Source organism: Mixophyes fleayi, chromosome 2 (assembly GCF_038048845.1).
Source record: "Mixophyes fleayi isolate aMixFle1 chromosome 2, aMixFle1.hap1, whole genome shotgun sequence".
Classification (NCBI taxonomy): Eukaryota; Metazoa; Chordata; class Amphibia; order Anura; family Limnodynastidae; genus Mixophyes; species Mixophyes fleayi.
In genome coordinates, this window is record NC_134403.1 from 41,987,148 (window position 1) to 42,005,682 (window position 18,535).

At 40.6% G+C, this 18,535-nt stretch overlaps 1 protein-coding gene across 1 annotated transcript in view; it reads left to right on the forward strand.

Moving 5' to 3' along the window:
• The first annotated feature begins 5,547 nt into the window (after positions 1 to 5,547).
• Positions 5,548 to 18,535, forward strand: part of ZDHHC20 (zDHHC palmitoyltransferase 20) — a 64,113-nt gene continuing 51,125 nt past the window's right edge. The window contains exon 1 of the mRNA XM_075198845.1: positions 5,548 to 5,724. Within this exon, the coding sequence (XP_075054946.1) occupies positions 5,607 to 5,724 (118 nt within the window). The 5' untranslated portion in view covers positions 5,548 to 5,606. The remainder of the gene's footprint in view (positions 5,725 to 18,535) is intronic.

Consider the following 18,535-nt stretch of genomic DNA (forward strand, 5'->3'; position numbering starts at 1 on the left):
CTCTATGTAATGCCACATTGTGCCTCATAAATATTTATATCCACCATTAACAATTAAATAGTATTGCCAAATTAATATAATTATATATTCATATTTCCCCCATAATATAATATAATAATAATGTCCCCTTAATATAATAAAAAATAAATATTGCCCCATAAGTTAATTATAAATTAATTTTGCCTCTTAATCAAAAAATAATGGTAGCCCCAATAATTTATGTAAATGTTGCTTTATGTTCTGAATGGCCAGATAGCCGACACAGCATGCAGTTATTATTATTATTACCATTTATTTATATAGCGCCACTAATTCCGCAGCGCTGTACAGAGAACTTGCTCACATCAGTCCCTGACCCATTGGGGCTTACAGTCCAAATTCCCAACATACAGACACACAGACGAGGGTCAATTTTGTTAACAGCCAATTAACCTACCAGTATATTTTTGGCGTGTGGGAGGAAACCGGAGCACCCGTAGGAAACCCACGCAAACACAGGGAGAACATACAAACTCCACACAGATAAGGCCATGGTCGTGAATTGAACTCATAACCCCAGTGCTGTAAGGCAGAAGTGCTAACCACTTAGCCACCGTGCTGCCCGTTAGAGCAATCTCGCCTCTCACAATCACCTCTTTTGTTTTGGCCGTTTGTATGGCGGTTATGCAAACCCCAGTTTAGTAAATCCGGCTGTTTGTATGTTCATCATTGTTAAAATCAGAATGGCAATTTGTAAAGTGGTGGTTTTTAAAAATGTTTGGTTTGGCCTTTAGTAAATCCGGTGGTTTTAAAATCGCCAGAAAAACGGCCAAAAACTGGCGGTTTCATCAAACCGTCCTTTAGTAGATCCTGCTCCTGGTCTCCACCAGCTCTAAGCTGCTCCAAAATTCAAGTACTTTTTCAGAGTAATAATGGCTATATATTCATCCACAAAGGAAGGAACGCCACTAAATATGTGTCCTCTCTATCTCATTTCAAATACTTTGCTCTGCAAAATAAAATGTAATTTGTGCACCGCTCCTGTTAAAAGTCTAATAATCTTTACCTACTTTTCACAAATAAAAAGACATAAACAGAAATATATATTGATATTGGCCAGGTCTTGCTCCATGACGTTCATATGAACCTGTGGGGGCTTACTATCCGGAGAGGTTATAAATCTAGGACAGTCGACAGGTGTATAACAAGAGGGGAGCAGAACGGAGGCCTCTTTTGAACGACTCATGTGCTGGATCGTAAATGTAGAAAACCAGTTACCCTAAACCCAACTCCAGTATCAAAGACAGGCAAGGTTTTTGTTATCTGGGACTCAATTGCAGGAGACAAGCAAATTACTCATGACACCGAGACTCCACATCTTCAGTGTACCCAATAAGTATGCCTACTATATCATGTGTATTCCTACTGAGATGTAATTTGCATCTCTCTGTGAATAACCTACTTCGTATGTAACAAGAGAGATCCACTGCATGGAAATCAGGAGTGGCTCTGGAGGAGAAACATTTTCCAAATAACTAAAGAAGTTAATGGCATAAAAACCTGCTCAAATGTGTTAAGAAGTGAAGCTACCACAGTAAAACACATCAAGTGAAGCTCCTCATCTGTGTGATCTTTCCTGGTAAAAGTTATCATTGTAGTAATGTGTCATGTGTATCTAAGCTTATATGATTATATATTTGTATTGCAAAAGTGTATAGCACAGGTGTTATGAAACTACAAGCCCCAGCATGCTTTGCCAGCAGATAGCCAACCGATAGCTGTCAATGTTTGCTGGGACTTGTAGTTTCACAACACCTAAACAGCTACAGGTTGGCCAGGCCCGGTCTAGCAAAATCTGTGTGTAAGAGGGTGGAGAGACATTGTAGGCCTCATGTAGGTCTGCACGCATTTTACAACACAGACATACACAAACCTAATATTTAATTACGTGTGTATGCTGAGCTGTAGAGGTCTTAAGATAAAGATGTTAAATGCGTCAGCTGCATTAAGATACATATAAAGCGTATCATAGTGCGTTAAAGTCATCATTATTAAGGTTTATTTTAACTTTTTTTAAAAAAAAACTACAGGTCCCCCTCAAAAAGTAAGTTTTTGAGAAGGGGGGAGGGGGGGGGGGGGGTGAAAACCGCAAACAGCACCAGGCTTGGCTTGTCACACTATAACATGGATACCTCTGTCATAGTGTGGTTCAGCCCCAATCTGTTTGGTAAGGGCCAGAATTCACTGGGTCACCACCCACCCCCCTCAAGTAAAACAAACAACCCCAGGGCCCAGGGGGAAACCTTCAAGTACCAGCATACCCAAGGCTGCCAGTGTATACTTGCGATTGTAGTTCTACAAAACACATTGTAAAAGATGGTTCGTTTTTTTTACAATGCAAAGGTCTATGCTGATAATCAGCAGCAGCACGTATCTTGCACCAGGGTTCGAATACTCGAAAGATATGTCTGCTGGCAGATGTATCTGCAGCTGTGTCACAATTCCATGAACACACCCTTACCAGGTGCGCTCCTGGGGGGGTTTCCAGTTACCCCCCAAAAAAAAAACATCCGGCCAGGACTGTTATCAGGCTGATCCCCTTCTTCAGGATCAGCCACGGATCTGCAGATCTGTTCTGATCCGTTCCCCACCCCCTTCTGCAGCATGTGCCCCGCCCCACTCTTTCACTGGACGGGCGGTATGCCACAGTACAGGAAGTAGGAGACAGAAGGGTCTGCCAGGTGGAATAATGTGAGGGCTGTAACAAGGATAGAGGCTGGGTGTTAATTTATTGGTGAGGGTGGGTAGTCATCACTTAATAGTGGGTGGGAAATAATAATTTATTGGTGGGGGCAAATTAATTTATTGTGAGAACTATTTAATAGTGGGGTCATAGTAATTACTATTAGTTAAAGCGGTGGTAGTCATTTTGCCAATTCTATTAACAACGACAGTAGGTATACCTACAAAAAGAAATGACGATTACCAGAAACCTGAGATGTCTAGAAAACACACTTACCGTTAACACCCACACACACTGTATCCGGCAAACTGCATATTAATTACGACGAAGGGAAATGACGCCTGTGATATTCATGTAACTTAAGAGCCCAACACTAACATTTCTGAATTTAAAGCGCCAATGCGTGGGCCCGACGTGAAAGTTAGTGTTAGGGGTTCACGCATTATCGGTATAAAACCAAAAACCTTACTGTCGGCCTCTTAAGTGACGTGAATATCACAGGCGCCATTTTCTTCCGTTGTAATTAATATCAAGCTTTTCGGATACAGTGTGTGGGAGTATTATGCTAAGTCTCATTTCTAGACATATCAGATTTCTGTTAATCGTCATTTTTTTGTAGGCATACTTACTGTCGTTATTAATAGAATCGGGAAAACATACCCAACCCATTCTAAAGTGGTGTGATGGCATTATTTAATGCTAGGATTTTTTGGGGCTTATTAATTTAAAGTGGGACTGGGTTTAGGTAGAAGGCGTCCTATTCCATAATTGTGAATACCAATTATTTAATATCGGGACAGTTTGGGGGGGAAATATGTTTAATTATTAAATGGGAATACAAATTATTTCATATTAGGGCTGTTTGGGGGAAAATAGGTGTATTTATTAAATGTGAATACCATTAATTTAATGTCAGGACATGGTGGAGGGAATTAGGTCTATCTATTAATTCTGAATGCTATTTATTTAATGCTGGGGCTAATTGGTCTATTTATTAAATGTGAATGTTATTAATTTATGTTGGGGCTGGCAGAGTGGAAATAGGTCTGTTTATTAAATGTGAATGGCTATTAATTTAATGTTGGGCTGGTTTCAGGTAGGGAGGCCTAATTATTAAAGGTAGGTGCTATTTATTTAATATCTGGGGTGGTTGGGGAGGGAGACCTTACTCAATACTATACGTTCCATATTTTATGTATCTCCCTTTTTACCAAACAGGGCTGCAACATTCCAAGATCCAGACAAGCTGCAACTGACCGTAAGAAACCAGCAGCCGCAGGTAGTGAAAACTACAAGAACAGGTAGGAGAGAGCGCAACACCGTCTGCCCACTGTCCTGATTCTGGTGGGACAGTCCTGATTTTGTGTGACTATCCCGCTCAGTCAGGACTTTGTCCTGACTGCAACAATAGCTGGGATGTATGTCTCACTTCACACTGTACTGCTCGTTAAGGGCCAGCAACATGCACAAGTCAGATGCAAGCCGCTCGTCCTTAATAAGCTGTACAGTGCAATGCAGGACACACATCCTAACTATCCTTGTAGTTGGAACAAAGTGCTGAATGAGTGGGACCATCACATAAAATTGAGAATGCCCCACTAGAAACAAGACCGTTGGTTACCATTGCCCATGTATTTGAAGGGGGTGGGAAGAAATGGAGAGCAGCCAAGCACTGTCTCAAGTGATAACCCTGCCCCTTGCATACACTCTGGCAGTGTGGAATGAATACCCCCCTCTAGAAACCCTGTTTGCCCCTGCTTACTGTACTTGACCTATGTTGGACCTTCCCTTCTCAGCCCCATTCGACCCAACTTCTCCCATCACCTGATGTAAACCTCTGCTTCTCAGCAAATGCCTCCATCTTTCACTGCAAACCCATACGCTTTAGTAGAAATCTAGTCACACCTGCACAAATTAAGGCCTGTGAAAGAGGTCCAAAGCTGGTATGGGCACTGTAGAGTGACAATTTTAGCCAGATTATCTCCTTTGTGTAACAACATAGAGGTCTATACTTTTAGTTCTTTCAAACTATGATTACCGGAACATGGATGACATTCAGTTTTCAGCGCGATAGTATCACCTTTACCTGTAAAGCAAAATTACAGGTTCTCATTTTCCTGTGTACAAACTTTTTGCAAACCACCAACAAAATGTGGCCGTCACAGAGATCATTGACCCCCTATGGCCAAGGGAGAGCTGGCAAATCTTAGTCCAGGGGGGCAAGACTTACTCAGCTGCCTCTTTTAAAGACAAAAAAATGCAGGAGGCCCAAACAAACGTAGCCCACTATGGGACTGGCCGGGAGGAGGGGGTAGATACTCCTCTGCCCCACAGCCAAGCCTATGCCCACATCTCCTGCCCACTCACACCCATAGGAGTCTGTGCATGGTATTTTCAGTCATGTGGGAGGTAAATGCACAGAAAATGTTGCACATAGCATGTTTGCTGCATTTGGTGTTAACTGCCAGAAGTGGCTGTTATAGGGATCGGTGATCCCTGTCCTCCGCATTTCTGGAGTGAATCAGTAACAGTTTGCCTAAAGTAAATGTTTAAAATAAAACTTGGGTATGAATGGGTCCTCAGGAGATAATGTCCCCTTATTTTCCCCAGTAGGAGGACCCTGACTCAGTGGTAAGGTGATGCCTTTGTCCAGACTTTGGGCAGGTGCACGGTGCAGTCTCCTCGGGTACGTTGTGTTTTATGGAGACCAAATCTGTGTCAATCCCACCCAGCCTGGCGCGAGCCCCTGGCAACCCACGTGCCCCTCCGTGACGTGGCATTGAAGTTGACGTCACGACGTGGGTGTGACCGAGGCTCCTAATACACTACAGACTCCGCCCCCAGACAGTGACAGTAGCTGCTCGGTGCCGGCAGCTACAGGATCATGGCGCCGTCTCACGCCCTGCGGTGCTGCCAGCGAGTGGTCGGCTGGATCCCGGTGGTCTTTATCACACTCGTAGTTTGCTGGTCCTACTACGCCTATGTGCTGGAGCTGTGTATCTGTGAGTACTGTACTTCCTGCTGACCCTAATCTGACATCCGCCCTGTGTCACCCAGGCTGGGAGTGCACATGAGGTCTTGTGTTCTATATATCTGAGTATAGTACAGGGCTTCTATGTTATATTATGTGTGTGTATATATATATATATATATATATATATATATATATATATATATATATATATATATATAGTACAGGGCTTCTATGTTATATGGTGTGTGTATGTATATATATATATATATATATATATATATATATATATTTATTAGTACAGGGCTTCTATGTTATGTGGTGTGTGTCTCTGTGTCTATAGTGCAGTGCTTGTTAATGTTAGATGTGTGTGTACACTACAGTGCTCGTTAATGTTATATGGTGTGTGTACAGTACAATACTTGTTAATGTTATAGTCCATAACATTAACAAGCACTGTACTGTACACACCCCATATAACATTAACAAGCACTGTAGTGTACACACCCCATATAACATTAACGAGCACTGTACACACACACACACACACACACCATAACATTAACAAGCACTGTACACACACACACCCCATAACATTAACAAGCACTGTACACACACACACCCCATAACATTAACAAGCACTGTACACACACACACACCATAACATTAACAAGCACTGTACACACACACCATAACATTAACAAGCACTGTACACACACACCATAACATTAACAAGCACTGTACACACACCATAACATTAACAAGCCCTGTACTGTACACACACTATAACATTAACAAGCCCTGTACTGTACACACACTATAACATTAACAAGCACTGTATTGTACACACACACACACACACACCATAACATTAACAAGCCCTGTACTGTACACACCCCCCCATATACCATTAACAAGCCCTGTACTGTACGCGCACCATAACATTAACAAGCAGTGTACTGTACACACCCCATATAACATTAACAAGTACTGTACACACACCCCATATACCATTAACAAGCCCTGTACTGTACATACGCCCCATATACCATTAACAAGCCCTGTACTGTACACACCCCATATAAAATTAACAAGCACTGTACTGTACACAGTGTGTACAGTGCTTGTTAATGTTATCTGGTGTGTGTACAGTACAGTGCTTGTTAATGTTTTGTATGCATATTGTCAATGTGTCTCAGTGATATGTTTCTGTTATGTGTGCATTTAGTACACTACCTGTGAGTGTTTTATACCTTATATCTGGGTGTTGTGAGTTTACGCATTGTGTTTACATACCGTACATTGTGTCTTATGAGTTTTATGTTTGTACCTAACGGATGTGTTCAGTTTATGAGGTTGTGCCTAGTGCAAACGTGTAACTGGCCCTGTGGGTGTATATTTGTTGTGATTTATTCTATATAACAAGTTATTTTATTTTAGAAGAAAATACCTTCTAGAGCACTTCAGATTTCAGATACAAACAGCCTTACCACACCAAGTGAGTGGCAACTCACACAGAACATAACAATTCAATGCATAAACTGTAAACAAATAGGTTCTAGTGCCTATCCCATGCAGGTACTTAAAATGTCAATAAAATGAGTTGTCCGAAAGGATCAAAACGTGTCGTTAATTGGATGTGATGCTGTAGGTGTACCAACTGTTGTGAATGGGTTCTAGCCTGACCATGGTGCTACCTGTGTGGAGATTGTAAGATGTGTGTTTTTGTGTAGGTTTCTCTTGGGTGCTCCAGTTTACTCCACGGTCCAAAAACGTATTGTTACTTTAATTAGCTTTTGTGAAATTAACACTAGTTTGAGTGGCAGAGAATTTAGACTTAGAACTAGGGATGTGCACCGGCCACTTTTGGTGTCTCGTGTTTTGGGTTCGGATTTGTTTCGCAAAACACCTGACGAAAGGTTTTGGTTCGGATTTAAGGTTTTGGATTTGGATTTATTTTGAAAAAAAACATAAAAAGTGTTTTTTTTTTTCACTCCTACGCTATTATTAACCTCAATAACATTCAATAACAATCATTTCCACTAATTTCCATTCTATTCTGAACATCTCACAATATTGTTTTTAGGCCATAAGGTTGCACCGAGGTAGCTTGAGCACATAATGCCAAAAAAAGAGGTACAAGATGGAATTGTTCTGGGCCCTCCCTCTCACCCCTCGCGAGACTTGGACGACAGAGCCTCGTTTTCAATTTTTTGCCCGCCGGATATATCCGAACAGTGCTCGGATCCCGTTCGGATCCGCACTGTTCGGGTGGGCTCGGATTAGCGGAATCCGAGCCCGCTCATCTCTACTTAGAACCACTGGGCCATGGACTGATGTCAATCATTTAAACATTCCCTGTAAAGCTTTGCATTTGTATAATGGTGCTATATAAATGAAGGGTTATAATAATAAGAATAGTCCCCCATTGTACAGAAGAGTATGTTGGTGATATGTGAGTAAGTTGTGGGAACACACAAGGATAGACTGTTTAACTCCTTCAGTGCTTAGGATGAGCTGGACTCACACTGAAGGGTTCAAGTAAGTGATTATTTTTACCAGGATTTATTGTCGGTGGGAGACAGGTGAGGAGGCTGCAGAATGATGACATCTGTGCGCTGGTGTGTGATGTCACTGAGCGCGTTGTGGCTCCATCCCTTGCATTACAGAGAAATATGCAGTGTTATGTGATTCTGGCACCTCCACTCTCGGGGTACTCTAGTTGGAAAGGAGTCCCCTCTTTCAAACGATGTGGTTATATAAAAGTTATTGTTTGAACAATGTTATTACCAGACAATAACCCTCTACTCTGCAGAAATCATTAAGTCAAGGGATAGAGAAGATCTCCTCCCATCCTGGCTACAATAAACTGGGGGGGACTCTCATTTGAAGGGAGCTCACTCTTTCAGATCATGTGTCCCCTTAATAGTTATTGTTGTGTGATCACCAGACTGTAACATCCTACACTACACAAAGCAATAAGGAGCCCAGGACGGGGGAGAGGTATTTGTAATGCCCAGATCTTCCCCATCCAGGCTCAAAGAAACTATAGGGACCCCTCATTCTCGCTGTGAAATGTTGTGCCACATAGGAGTTATTGTCTAGTGATTACTAGACAATAACACCCTAGACTACAGGAAGCGTCTGGTCCTGAGATGATGATGATGGTGGTGGATGGTTATACTGCCCAGATCTCCCTCATCATAGCTTCAATAAACTTGTGATACTATTTTAAACACCTGCTACCCATATTATTCCTGCACACCTTATGCATTTCATTCAAGACCATGCAAACTAATAATAAAAAAAAAACCAACATTAAAAAGCCTTGCCATCATTTTAAAGTGCAATTATTATTATGAAAACGTGTAAAATCCTGCTTTTTGCTGTTTTGGAAAGGATAATTTATGCCAAAACAATAGCTTACAAAAATAAAATGCACACATTAGCTTTTAGTACACTTTCTTGCACTCTAAATACAACACTCCCACTTTTTTCTACCATTTTGGGTAGAGTTTCTTTGCTGTGTTAGGATGTATAAGCAAACTAATAGTGTTTTCTGAAAATTCAAAGTCTTGTGAAATAAACAAGGTACAATTTGCCTGGAAACTGCATAAAAAAAAAGTGGTGTTGGAAAGTGACCAGTGCCAAACTAGACTCAGCACAGGGGTGAGGAAAGCCTCAGAGGTGACGGGGTTAACCCAAGATTTCTTTGGGCGACCCGAAAACTGGTCACTATGCTATTTGGCAAAACTGCCATATGTTACCAATCCGCAAACTGAGTATTAATAATTTTAATATTATTTTGTACACATACTAATATCCCAAGTTGTATTTTAGTAGACATTCATTTAATTTATAGCCTAATTAGAAGGATACCATGGTTCCTAAAGCTGACTCTACAATTATACAAGTGTACCCATGATCAGCACTCAATTATGGCAGCTATTGGCTGAACCTATATCCTGATAGCGCAGCCTATAAAATAACTAGAAACCAGTAAATTCACTTAGATATTATATGGTGGAAATATGTCCATAATCTCTGGGTTAACTAGTCTACCTCTACTTAAATGATTTAAAAAATCCTTTAACTTCATTGCACAAGTTCAGTGTTGGTGTTGCTATATATCAGTCCACAGACTTGCCTGTGGCCTTTGTTGGCTAGCAATTCCAATATGGTAACGTTGAACACCATATAAGGATAAGTACTGGCATAAGACTGACAGCAACAGGTACAATAAGGGAAAGTTAAAAAGAACTTTGATCAACAGCAAAACAGACAGATTCCATAAGCGTAAGATCATCATCACCATTTATTTATATAGCGCCACTAATTCTACAGCGCTGTACAGAGAACTCCTTCGCATCAGTCCCTGCCCCATTGGGGCTTACAGTCTAAATTCCCTAACACACAGACACACAGCCTAGGGTCAATACAGTCTAAATTCTCTAACACACACACCAGGGTCAATTTGTTAGCAGCCAATTAACCTACCAGTAGGTTTTTGGAGTGTGGGAGGAAACCGGAGCACCCGGAGGAAACCCACGCAAACACGGGGAGAACATACAAACTCCTCACAGATAAGGCCATGGTTAGGAATTGAACTCATGACCCCCAGTGCTGTAAGGCAGAAGATAAAGTGTTATTATGTGTAGTACTATTTTGTTACGTCCATATATATTGTTATTTTCTTTCAATGAAACATTCCTTGTCACAGAGAATGTAACACACATTTGTGCCTCCCATGGCTGCCCTTGTAACACTAAGAAATCCAGTGATGAATCCAATCCTGGTAAGATTAGCACTACAGGATTAGGATTTATACAGCTGTCAGACCTCAAGCTGTGCTTCAGTCTTGTTCTGTGCTGGGAACCTTTCAATAGGTCAATAAAACTGTTATAGTTTGACCAGTATTCCAGGTTCTTACAGAGTATTCGCTGTGATATTAATACTTACATGTCAAAGTGCAGATGTTTGACCAATTTAAATGACTTTGGCACAAGTGTAATAAAAAAGAAAATTAGATCTAAGGTATAGCTCTCTCTCTGAAAGAGTGTCCCAAGAACATGCTAGAGTATGCATGTATTTTGATGTCTCTAAAGTAGTAATTATGCCAGAAACGGCATTGATGTGTTTTCCTTGGATCTACCAATAACGCTGGTTGGTTTAGTGGCTCTTTAATAGGATTCATGAACATGTGTTTCCAGCATGTGTAGCTTACCCTACAAAAAAACTAGTGCTGTTAAAGTAGTTTGTGGGATGTTTAGTCCAAAACAAATAGGTTGAATGTTACGTCAGTTCCACAAGTTCAGTGTTGGTGTTGGTATATCATTAGGAAGCAACAAGACTCCAAAGATTGGCCTGAGGGCTTTGTTGTCTAGCAATTTCAACATGGTATTGTTACACATACACTATTCAGTAAGAGAAAGTATAAATGTATTGTAATATTTTGTGTTTATCTGTAATATTTTTCATACATAACTTCCTGCTGCTTTTTTTTTGTAGTCCCACCTCTCTATTAGAGAGGATGGGAATTGTCATCACAGCCATTGTGTGTGTGTGTTGCTGTGTCAATCGGGGCGAAGTTACGCTGTTGTGTGGTAAGGGGCCGTAGCTTGGCTCCCATGATTTGGGATGTTCCTCATGCACCCTGCCATTGTGGCGATGGCCTTCAGTTGTTCAGCCATGTACTGATAGGGTGAGTGCAATTTGAATCCTTACCCCTGTTCTTCAGGCCCATCTTCTCTTGCATCCAGGGAATTTCTGACACACTCCGTATTTATAAAGATGTGCATTTGTGACATCATGTGTGAATACATTGGTCGAATGGGACGGAGTAACTGGATTAATAGCAAACTGAAAGTTGCATTTTGGGAGATGAAAATGTCAGAAAAAAATAAACTCCCTCCTAATTACTTAAGTTCCACTGTTTTGCAGAATAATTATCTTAGAGTGGCCAGTAGTATTCTAGGAATGTAGCTCTTAATATATTTTCACTGTAATTGCCCACGGTCTGCAAGCTAGAAAATCAGGAATCATTTAAAGCAAGATTTCATGTTGCTGCTTCCTGGAAAAATACTGTGGGGTCTATGTATTAAGGCAAGTATGGTGTAAAGAGCAGCACATGTCCAAGCTTTGCTCCATATTTGGCTCTAAGCGGCTGCTTTGTGCAGTTGACCGCTGGGGAGATGTGGCGCTGTTAGACGCGCATGCACGGTAATGAGGTTAATTATTACCATGCAGCATGCTGCACCACCGTCATCCCTTGTTTCTGCTCCAAAATCCTTTGTCATCTGTTTTTGAGGCTGAGCTGTGTTATGTGCAATAACTAAATATTATATATGGTGTAATAACAGATTACTTACCATCATCAGCTATCTGTATAGCGCCACTAATTCCACAGCCATGTACAGAGAACTAAGGCTAGGTTTTCGCTCAATATCGGGCAAATCAGCCGACCTACGACCATTCGGTCGGAAGTCTGGCTAGTATGTATAGTGACACAATGGTCGAAAGTCGTTCCAAAGTGCTGGTCATCATTTCATTTGGTTGGTCATACTGTTTAATTTTTTCCTACCAATCACTACTGATCATGTAGTGTGTGTGCAAAGAGTTTACAGAGTTGGGCTCTTTTCAGCCGGTCCTGGCAATGAATGTCCCGGTGAATAGATGTAGAGAGCGCTGTAGAAGAAATAATTAATTAGTTAGTTCTGAGACAGAATGTTTCGTTTCAGAGTCGCAGAAACTTACGAAATTTGTTAGGACATGTGGATAGCTGTAACAAGGCGGTTTTAATCAGTGTGACAAGAATGAATGAGTGAATATTGTGCTGTCATTCTCTGAAGACTAGAGGACCAGATGAAGAGCACAGATCTGAAGGTAAATCGTGTCCGTGTGTACACATGAATCGCCAGACTGATCGGACGTTCAGTCGTAGGTACAATCATTTGAGATAGTACGTCGGTTGGAAAATTCTTCAGTGTGTACCTAGCCTTACTCGCATCAATCACTGACTATTTATGTGATGTTCCAGTAGGACTTAGACTATGGAAGTTGTTTGTGTTGCTGACTCTCGAGCAGGCAGTGTACAATTGTCCGTGTGAATAGAACGGTTTCCTCAAGTTGCTCCCGCCCACTTGAACTTAGCGAAACAGATTGACGGGAGCTGCAGGTGCTGGACCTCACAGGAGTAGTCGCTGTGCATGAGTGGTATACTTGGTATCTAGGCACAATCTATTATTATGGTGGCCTCCATGATGTGGGTTTTCTAGTCGCACCCTTGTAGCTGGGTTCAGTTGCAGAGTTGGGGGACATTGATGTTTCCGCCTAGTCGGCCTTTCCATTCCACCACTGAATAATCTGCTTAATTTAATTTCAATTGAGGATGTTGGTGTATCCCACGGCATTACGTTTAGCTAAGTTTTATGTGGATCTTCAATGGGCAGAGCTAAGCCCACCAGCAAGAAGAATGTCAAGGTAATTCCTATTGTAGCGAGTGCCACACCTATAGGTGGAATCTGTTTTTCAGTAGAACATGTTACATTATAGTTGCACTGTACAGAACCTAATAACGACATCTGGTTTAAATAGCAACTATTTAGTTGCCATTTAAACCTGACATAAAGTGTCCACGCGAATGACAAGAGCAGCGGCTGTGAATTTTTTTTTTTTTTAATAGAGTTCTGCTATAGATGGAAGGAGTCATTGTTGCTATTGCATAGTCCTTTTCTGGGCAGTATAGGGATAAGTTCAAGTTTTTAAAGTTATTAATAGGGAATTTCAATGTTAATTTTAATATTGTTACTAAAATGTGTACTTCTACCTAAAGAGCCTATGTGGCTCTGTCCTTTGTAAGCCTAGGTTCATTTTACTCACATTATTGCTGTCATTGGATTAAGGCATTAACACATGGGCATTGAAAAACAAGGTAAATGCTAGTTCTGGAATTTTTTCACCTTAAACAGAAGGTTTTAGGCACATTTACTTGGCTAACAGAGTGTGTTCATTAACATGACTCAAAGCTTCCCAGCCATGTAGTATACAAAGCTTAGAGAAAAGCACATACATCCTGTGCTATGCATTCTGTTATACACATACTTGTAGCCCCAATACCACATCCTGTGATTTGGATGAAGTTGGAGGATAGTCCGTATTTTTGGGGTCTACTCTCTCCTTTCTACATTGCTATGAGGTGGATGCTACAGTTAGCTCATAAGGAGGCACATTGAGAGTGTGTACAAAGCATTAGAGTTCTTGGGATCAACTTTTGTCTTCTTAATACCTCAGCAATGGATTCTTCTCTCAGCCTAAAGGAATTGTGGAAGTAACCCCAAAAATGTATAACTATTGTATTTTCAAATGGGCTTGTTGAAATAGCACGTCCAAACCTCCTAAAAACAATGACATGAGGACTAGTATATCTGCAGAGGAGAAGCTGTTGATCACATTGGATGATTTATTATTAGAACCTGTAATGAAATCCCTATGGGAACAAAAGCACATTAGGAGCCAATCAGAAGTCCCACAACCTGTATAAAAGTCATAAGGACTGCTTTTATATGGGACTCCCCATCAGTTTATAGCAAACCATCCCTTGTATGGAGCTTTATTATTCCTTTTATAGTACAGTAGTTTTGGTTTAAAACTAAAAAGAGCTCCTCACATCAGGGTTGTTTTGTTTCTGCTGGGTTAATATATGCTGGGTCATTATGTGCTCTGTTAGGTAATAACATTGAATTTAGTTTAATTTCAGTTCCTGATTGACTGCTTCTGGCCAGATGAGTTTCCTTTGCCACCCAATCTGTGGGGAAAAAAAGAGAAGGGTTGTTACACAGTTTATCTGTGTTGCTTTCTTGCTGTCAGTAACTGACTGTTGCTGACCTCTCCCAGTGGTGCCACCAAACACTCGGCGTCTTGCGAAAGGCAACTGCGAAGTAGTTGTAGGAGGATTCAGCTACCACCACCAGTCTCCTTCACCGGCACCTGGAACCGTTTGCTTCTGGATAGCTGGTATAACTGCTGCAGCACCTCTTTGCTGTGGGCTGGTTGGCACCTCATGACCACTTACTATGGATCAGGACTGCTGGGTCGTAGGCAGAGCATTGACATAGACGCTGGGTTCAACACAGGACAGCCAGGGAATGTATTAGAGTGTAAGCTTTTATCTGTTGGTCACAGGATACAGCAGGCAATTGGTGTCGGGCGAAATTTTCAAGCATTTAAGTTTATTGCTAAAGGGTCCTTATAAGGACCTTTTATACACTAGTTCGAGGTGCTAATGATCATTCAGAAGTACTGATGGTATACTACAGTTAAAGTACAAATTACAGCTCTTTACTGTTTTTGATACACATGTTGGCAGGGGGTAGCCCAGCCCAGTAATCCTACCTGGCACCACAAAGTCTGAGGTATTACAGCCGATGTTTAGCATTAGGATGTAATATATCCTCTAAACTTGGATTTAATGTAATTTAAAAACATCAACTGTGATTTCCCAAATTACTTGCTGTTACATTATTCAAATAGTTCCCTGTGTTTTTAACAGGAGAGAATACACATGATAGAAAGGTAATAACCCGCTGCTGTGTCTTCAGTCTAAGAAGATGTGTTGGTCACTCTGATGAGAAGACTTAATTAGCATGACATTTACTTTCTTCCTTTCTTACAAAAACAAGTTTCCTCCAACATGGCATATTACCTCATAAATCAATGCAAGAGCAATATGTAAGTAAATACATTTACAATCCCAGAGACGAGATGTAACCCTTTCTGGCGTTGCATGCTGGTTACTTGCCAGCACCATGCATTAAATACACTCACTACATTTAAAAATACAAACCTGGGCTTAACCAACTGAGTGCTGCGTTGCTGGTATTACTCTTTCAGCACCGCAGCGCACATTTGAAATACATTATGTTTATTATGTATATTTAAAAAAAACAAAGCAAAACTATCTTACACATGCAGCGCCTACCGCTGGTGAATTAACCCCTCCAGTGGCGGGCATTAACCCTCCCAGCACTGGATCACATTTAAAGATGGCCACCACACACATGTGGCGGACAGTACACTGGGCCCAGCCACACTGCTATTTCTGAATATTGTGTTTCATTTTTATTTTTGCCTTCTGATAACACGTATGCAATTTATACCCCTGTCTGGTGTCTTAAAATGGAAAGGAAACCCAAGAGCAATAGTCAGATTTTCTTAGTTTAAATAAAAAAGAAGACTGGGTTGAAGGAAGGCCATACATTTGTTTTTTTTTTTTATTATTAAAAATGTTACACATTTTATTAAACTTTGTTGTTTTTTGTTTGGGGTTTGTTCTTATTTATTAGTCACTGGAAAAGTCCCTCCATTTTTACTTTCTTCTTGGGAAGATAATGATGTTAGTTTGTACCTAACCCTCTGGAGATACCTGAAAAGCAATACCAGAGCCTACAGAGGATAATGTCATAGGGTATGGGTTTAATCTATCAGAACGCACCTCCCAAATTGCTTTGGTGCATTGGACAGCAAACACATCTGGATACCTATGATGCCTAGTGGTGGTTTAAAACTTTACAGCTGCAAGATGTTGTTTTCATTTGTTTTAATGGCAGCTGTTGACCATTCATATCATTTTATCTCCATTGATGTAAGAGCCTGTGACACTTCAGGCGATTGTAAAATCTTTAAAGGCAAATCAATGGGTGGCAAACTTAATGGGAGAAAATTTCAACATTCCATACCCAAAGCCACTTGTGAAAGGAGGAGAGTATTCTACTGACGCGTTTATGGCCAACAAAACTTTCTGATTAACACCAAATGTTCTGAAACAATGTTATAATGGGGGACTTAGTTACTAATTGAGGACTTTCCTCGATAAACCAAGATCAGTGTTCTTCCCATCACCTATTTCCCCGGTGGTCCACCCGGCTCTTGGAGCCCAACAGAGTCCTATTATAATAGAAAAAAACATTGTTTCTCCTATTGGAACAGGCACTATGTGAGCACTACAGCCAGCAGTGTGTGTTAGACCACTGACCACCAGTCTGACCAGTCCTGGCAGGTGTGGGCAATAACCTTCAACGTTTTTCATTATTATTGCAAAGTATTACACTGCTCCCAACCAGCTACTTCTTAATGCCACCTGGCTGGCAACATTTTCTGGGGAGAACAGTGAAGATGCACATGTCGTTTAGTGGAAATGTGCTTCAGTATATATTCTAATGAAAGCATAGTCTTCCTTATTGCCCTACAGCTTACTCCTTCTCATGTTGATATGGCACATAAAGGTGACATGCACTCTACATAACTATGTAGGCCAAGGAGAGGAATGCAGTGTTGAGGATTACTTTGCCCATGCATTTGAAGACATTGCATGGACAGCTTTTGGAATCAAGGTCATGCATTCAAATAAGAGATCAATTTGACCAGTATTTGGTTTCTTATGTCATATAAAATGTAACCTTCAAAGACCGCCTTAATCAAAAGGGTCCATTGATTATTTTTTTTTTCGTTTATTTTCTTTCTTATAAACCAATTTATGTTAATAAACAATTTTTGTTCTTATAGAAAATGTCAAAACCAAATATATAATTTGCAAGACTTAACAATGGTCAATTTTTACGAGAAACCATAAAAAGTCTTAAAATAGAGGTTTTGTTCAGAGCATAATGGTTAGTGGGTTTGCCCCTACTACACTACAGTTTCAAAGGAGGGAGGTGAATATTGTGGTAAAAACAGTATGTGTGCTGCTGCTATGGACTGTATATACTTTGTGATTGGACTGTTGAGAGTTTTGTGATATTGAGAGAGGCCTTTGGTAGCCATTGAGGACTGCAATAATTCTGCACTATTTCTTGTTTCTATAATAAATCCATTTCAAACTGGATATAAAATAGTAATGTCTTGTAAGGAATAGCCGAATCAGCAACCCAAAATAAAAGCTTTTGGCCTGCTCATCTGGAGTATATCTAGCCAGCGGGATGTTCAGTGACAGTGGTATGACCATAAAAGCAATAATATAGAAATAGGAAATTAAACTTGCTGTTCCTGCATATTTCGGTGACTCAACTATATACAACCACTCCTCCTTCTTGTAATAGTCACTATATACAGGTCTGGACTAGACTCACAACCAGGGATGGCCCTTCATCACTTGGATACCTAATGGCCAGTTATTGGCCTTCGCTTAATAATATTTCCTTGATGCTTCTCAATACTATATCCAACTCTCCTCCCTAGTGTCTTCTCTCAACGCTCAAAGCGATAACCTCCGCATTCTATGGTAATGACATAGGAAGTTGTTCTCGCAACAAGGCCAAACGTCCTGACGAATGCTTTGGCTGGTGGTGAGTTTTGTAGTTTTAATACACCTTGGACAACTTTTTTTTTGGTTATCTGTGTTAAAGCACAGTTTATAGGCTTTAAGAATGCGTGTTGAACACCTGATATTAATTTCTGTATTTGCGAGGCCAGTTTCTCATATGGGATCTGCAGGTTTTTTTTTTCTTTTTAATGTAAAATTTAAAATTCTTCTTGGAACTACTGCTTAAAAATAGCTCCTATAGGATTAGTTTCTGCCTGTCCGCGTGGTGTTTGCGACTGTATAGTAAGCAGTGTTTCACATTACTGTCTCCGGAAGTCTGCTGAGAAGTATGCACACATCTGTGTATATTAGTTTGTCTGTTTACTCCCGTGTTAAGTGCTCCTCTTGGCTTTTGGCATGTTTCGGAAGGATGCTAGTAAGACATCAAGAACTAGATAAAGCTTTCAGTATCATGGCCCTTTAAATTACATTTTCAAGATGGACCATAAAAATGTTTTAATATTTATTTTCTGCAGCATAAACACAG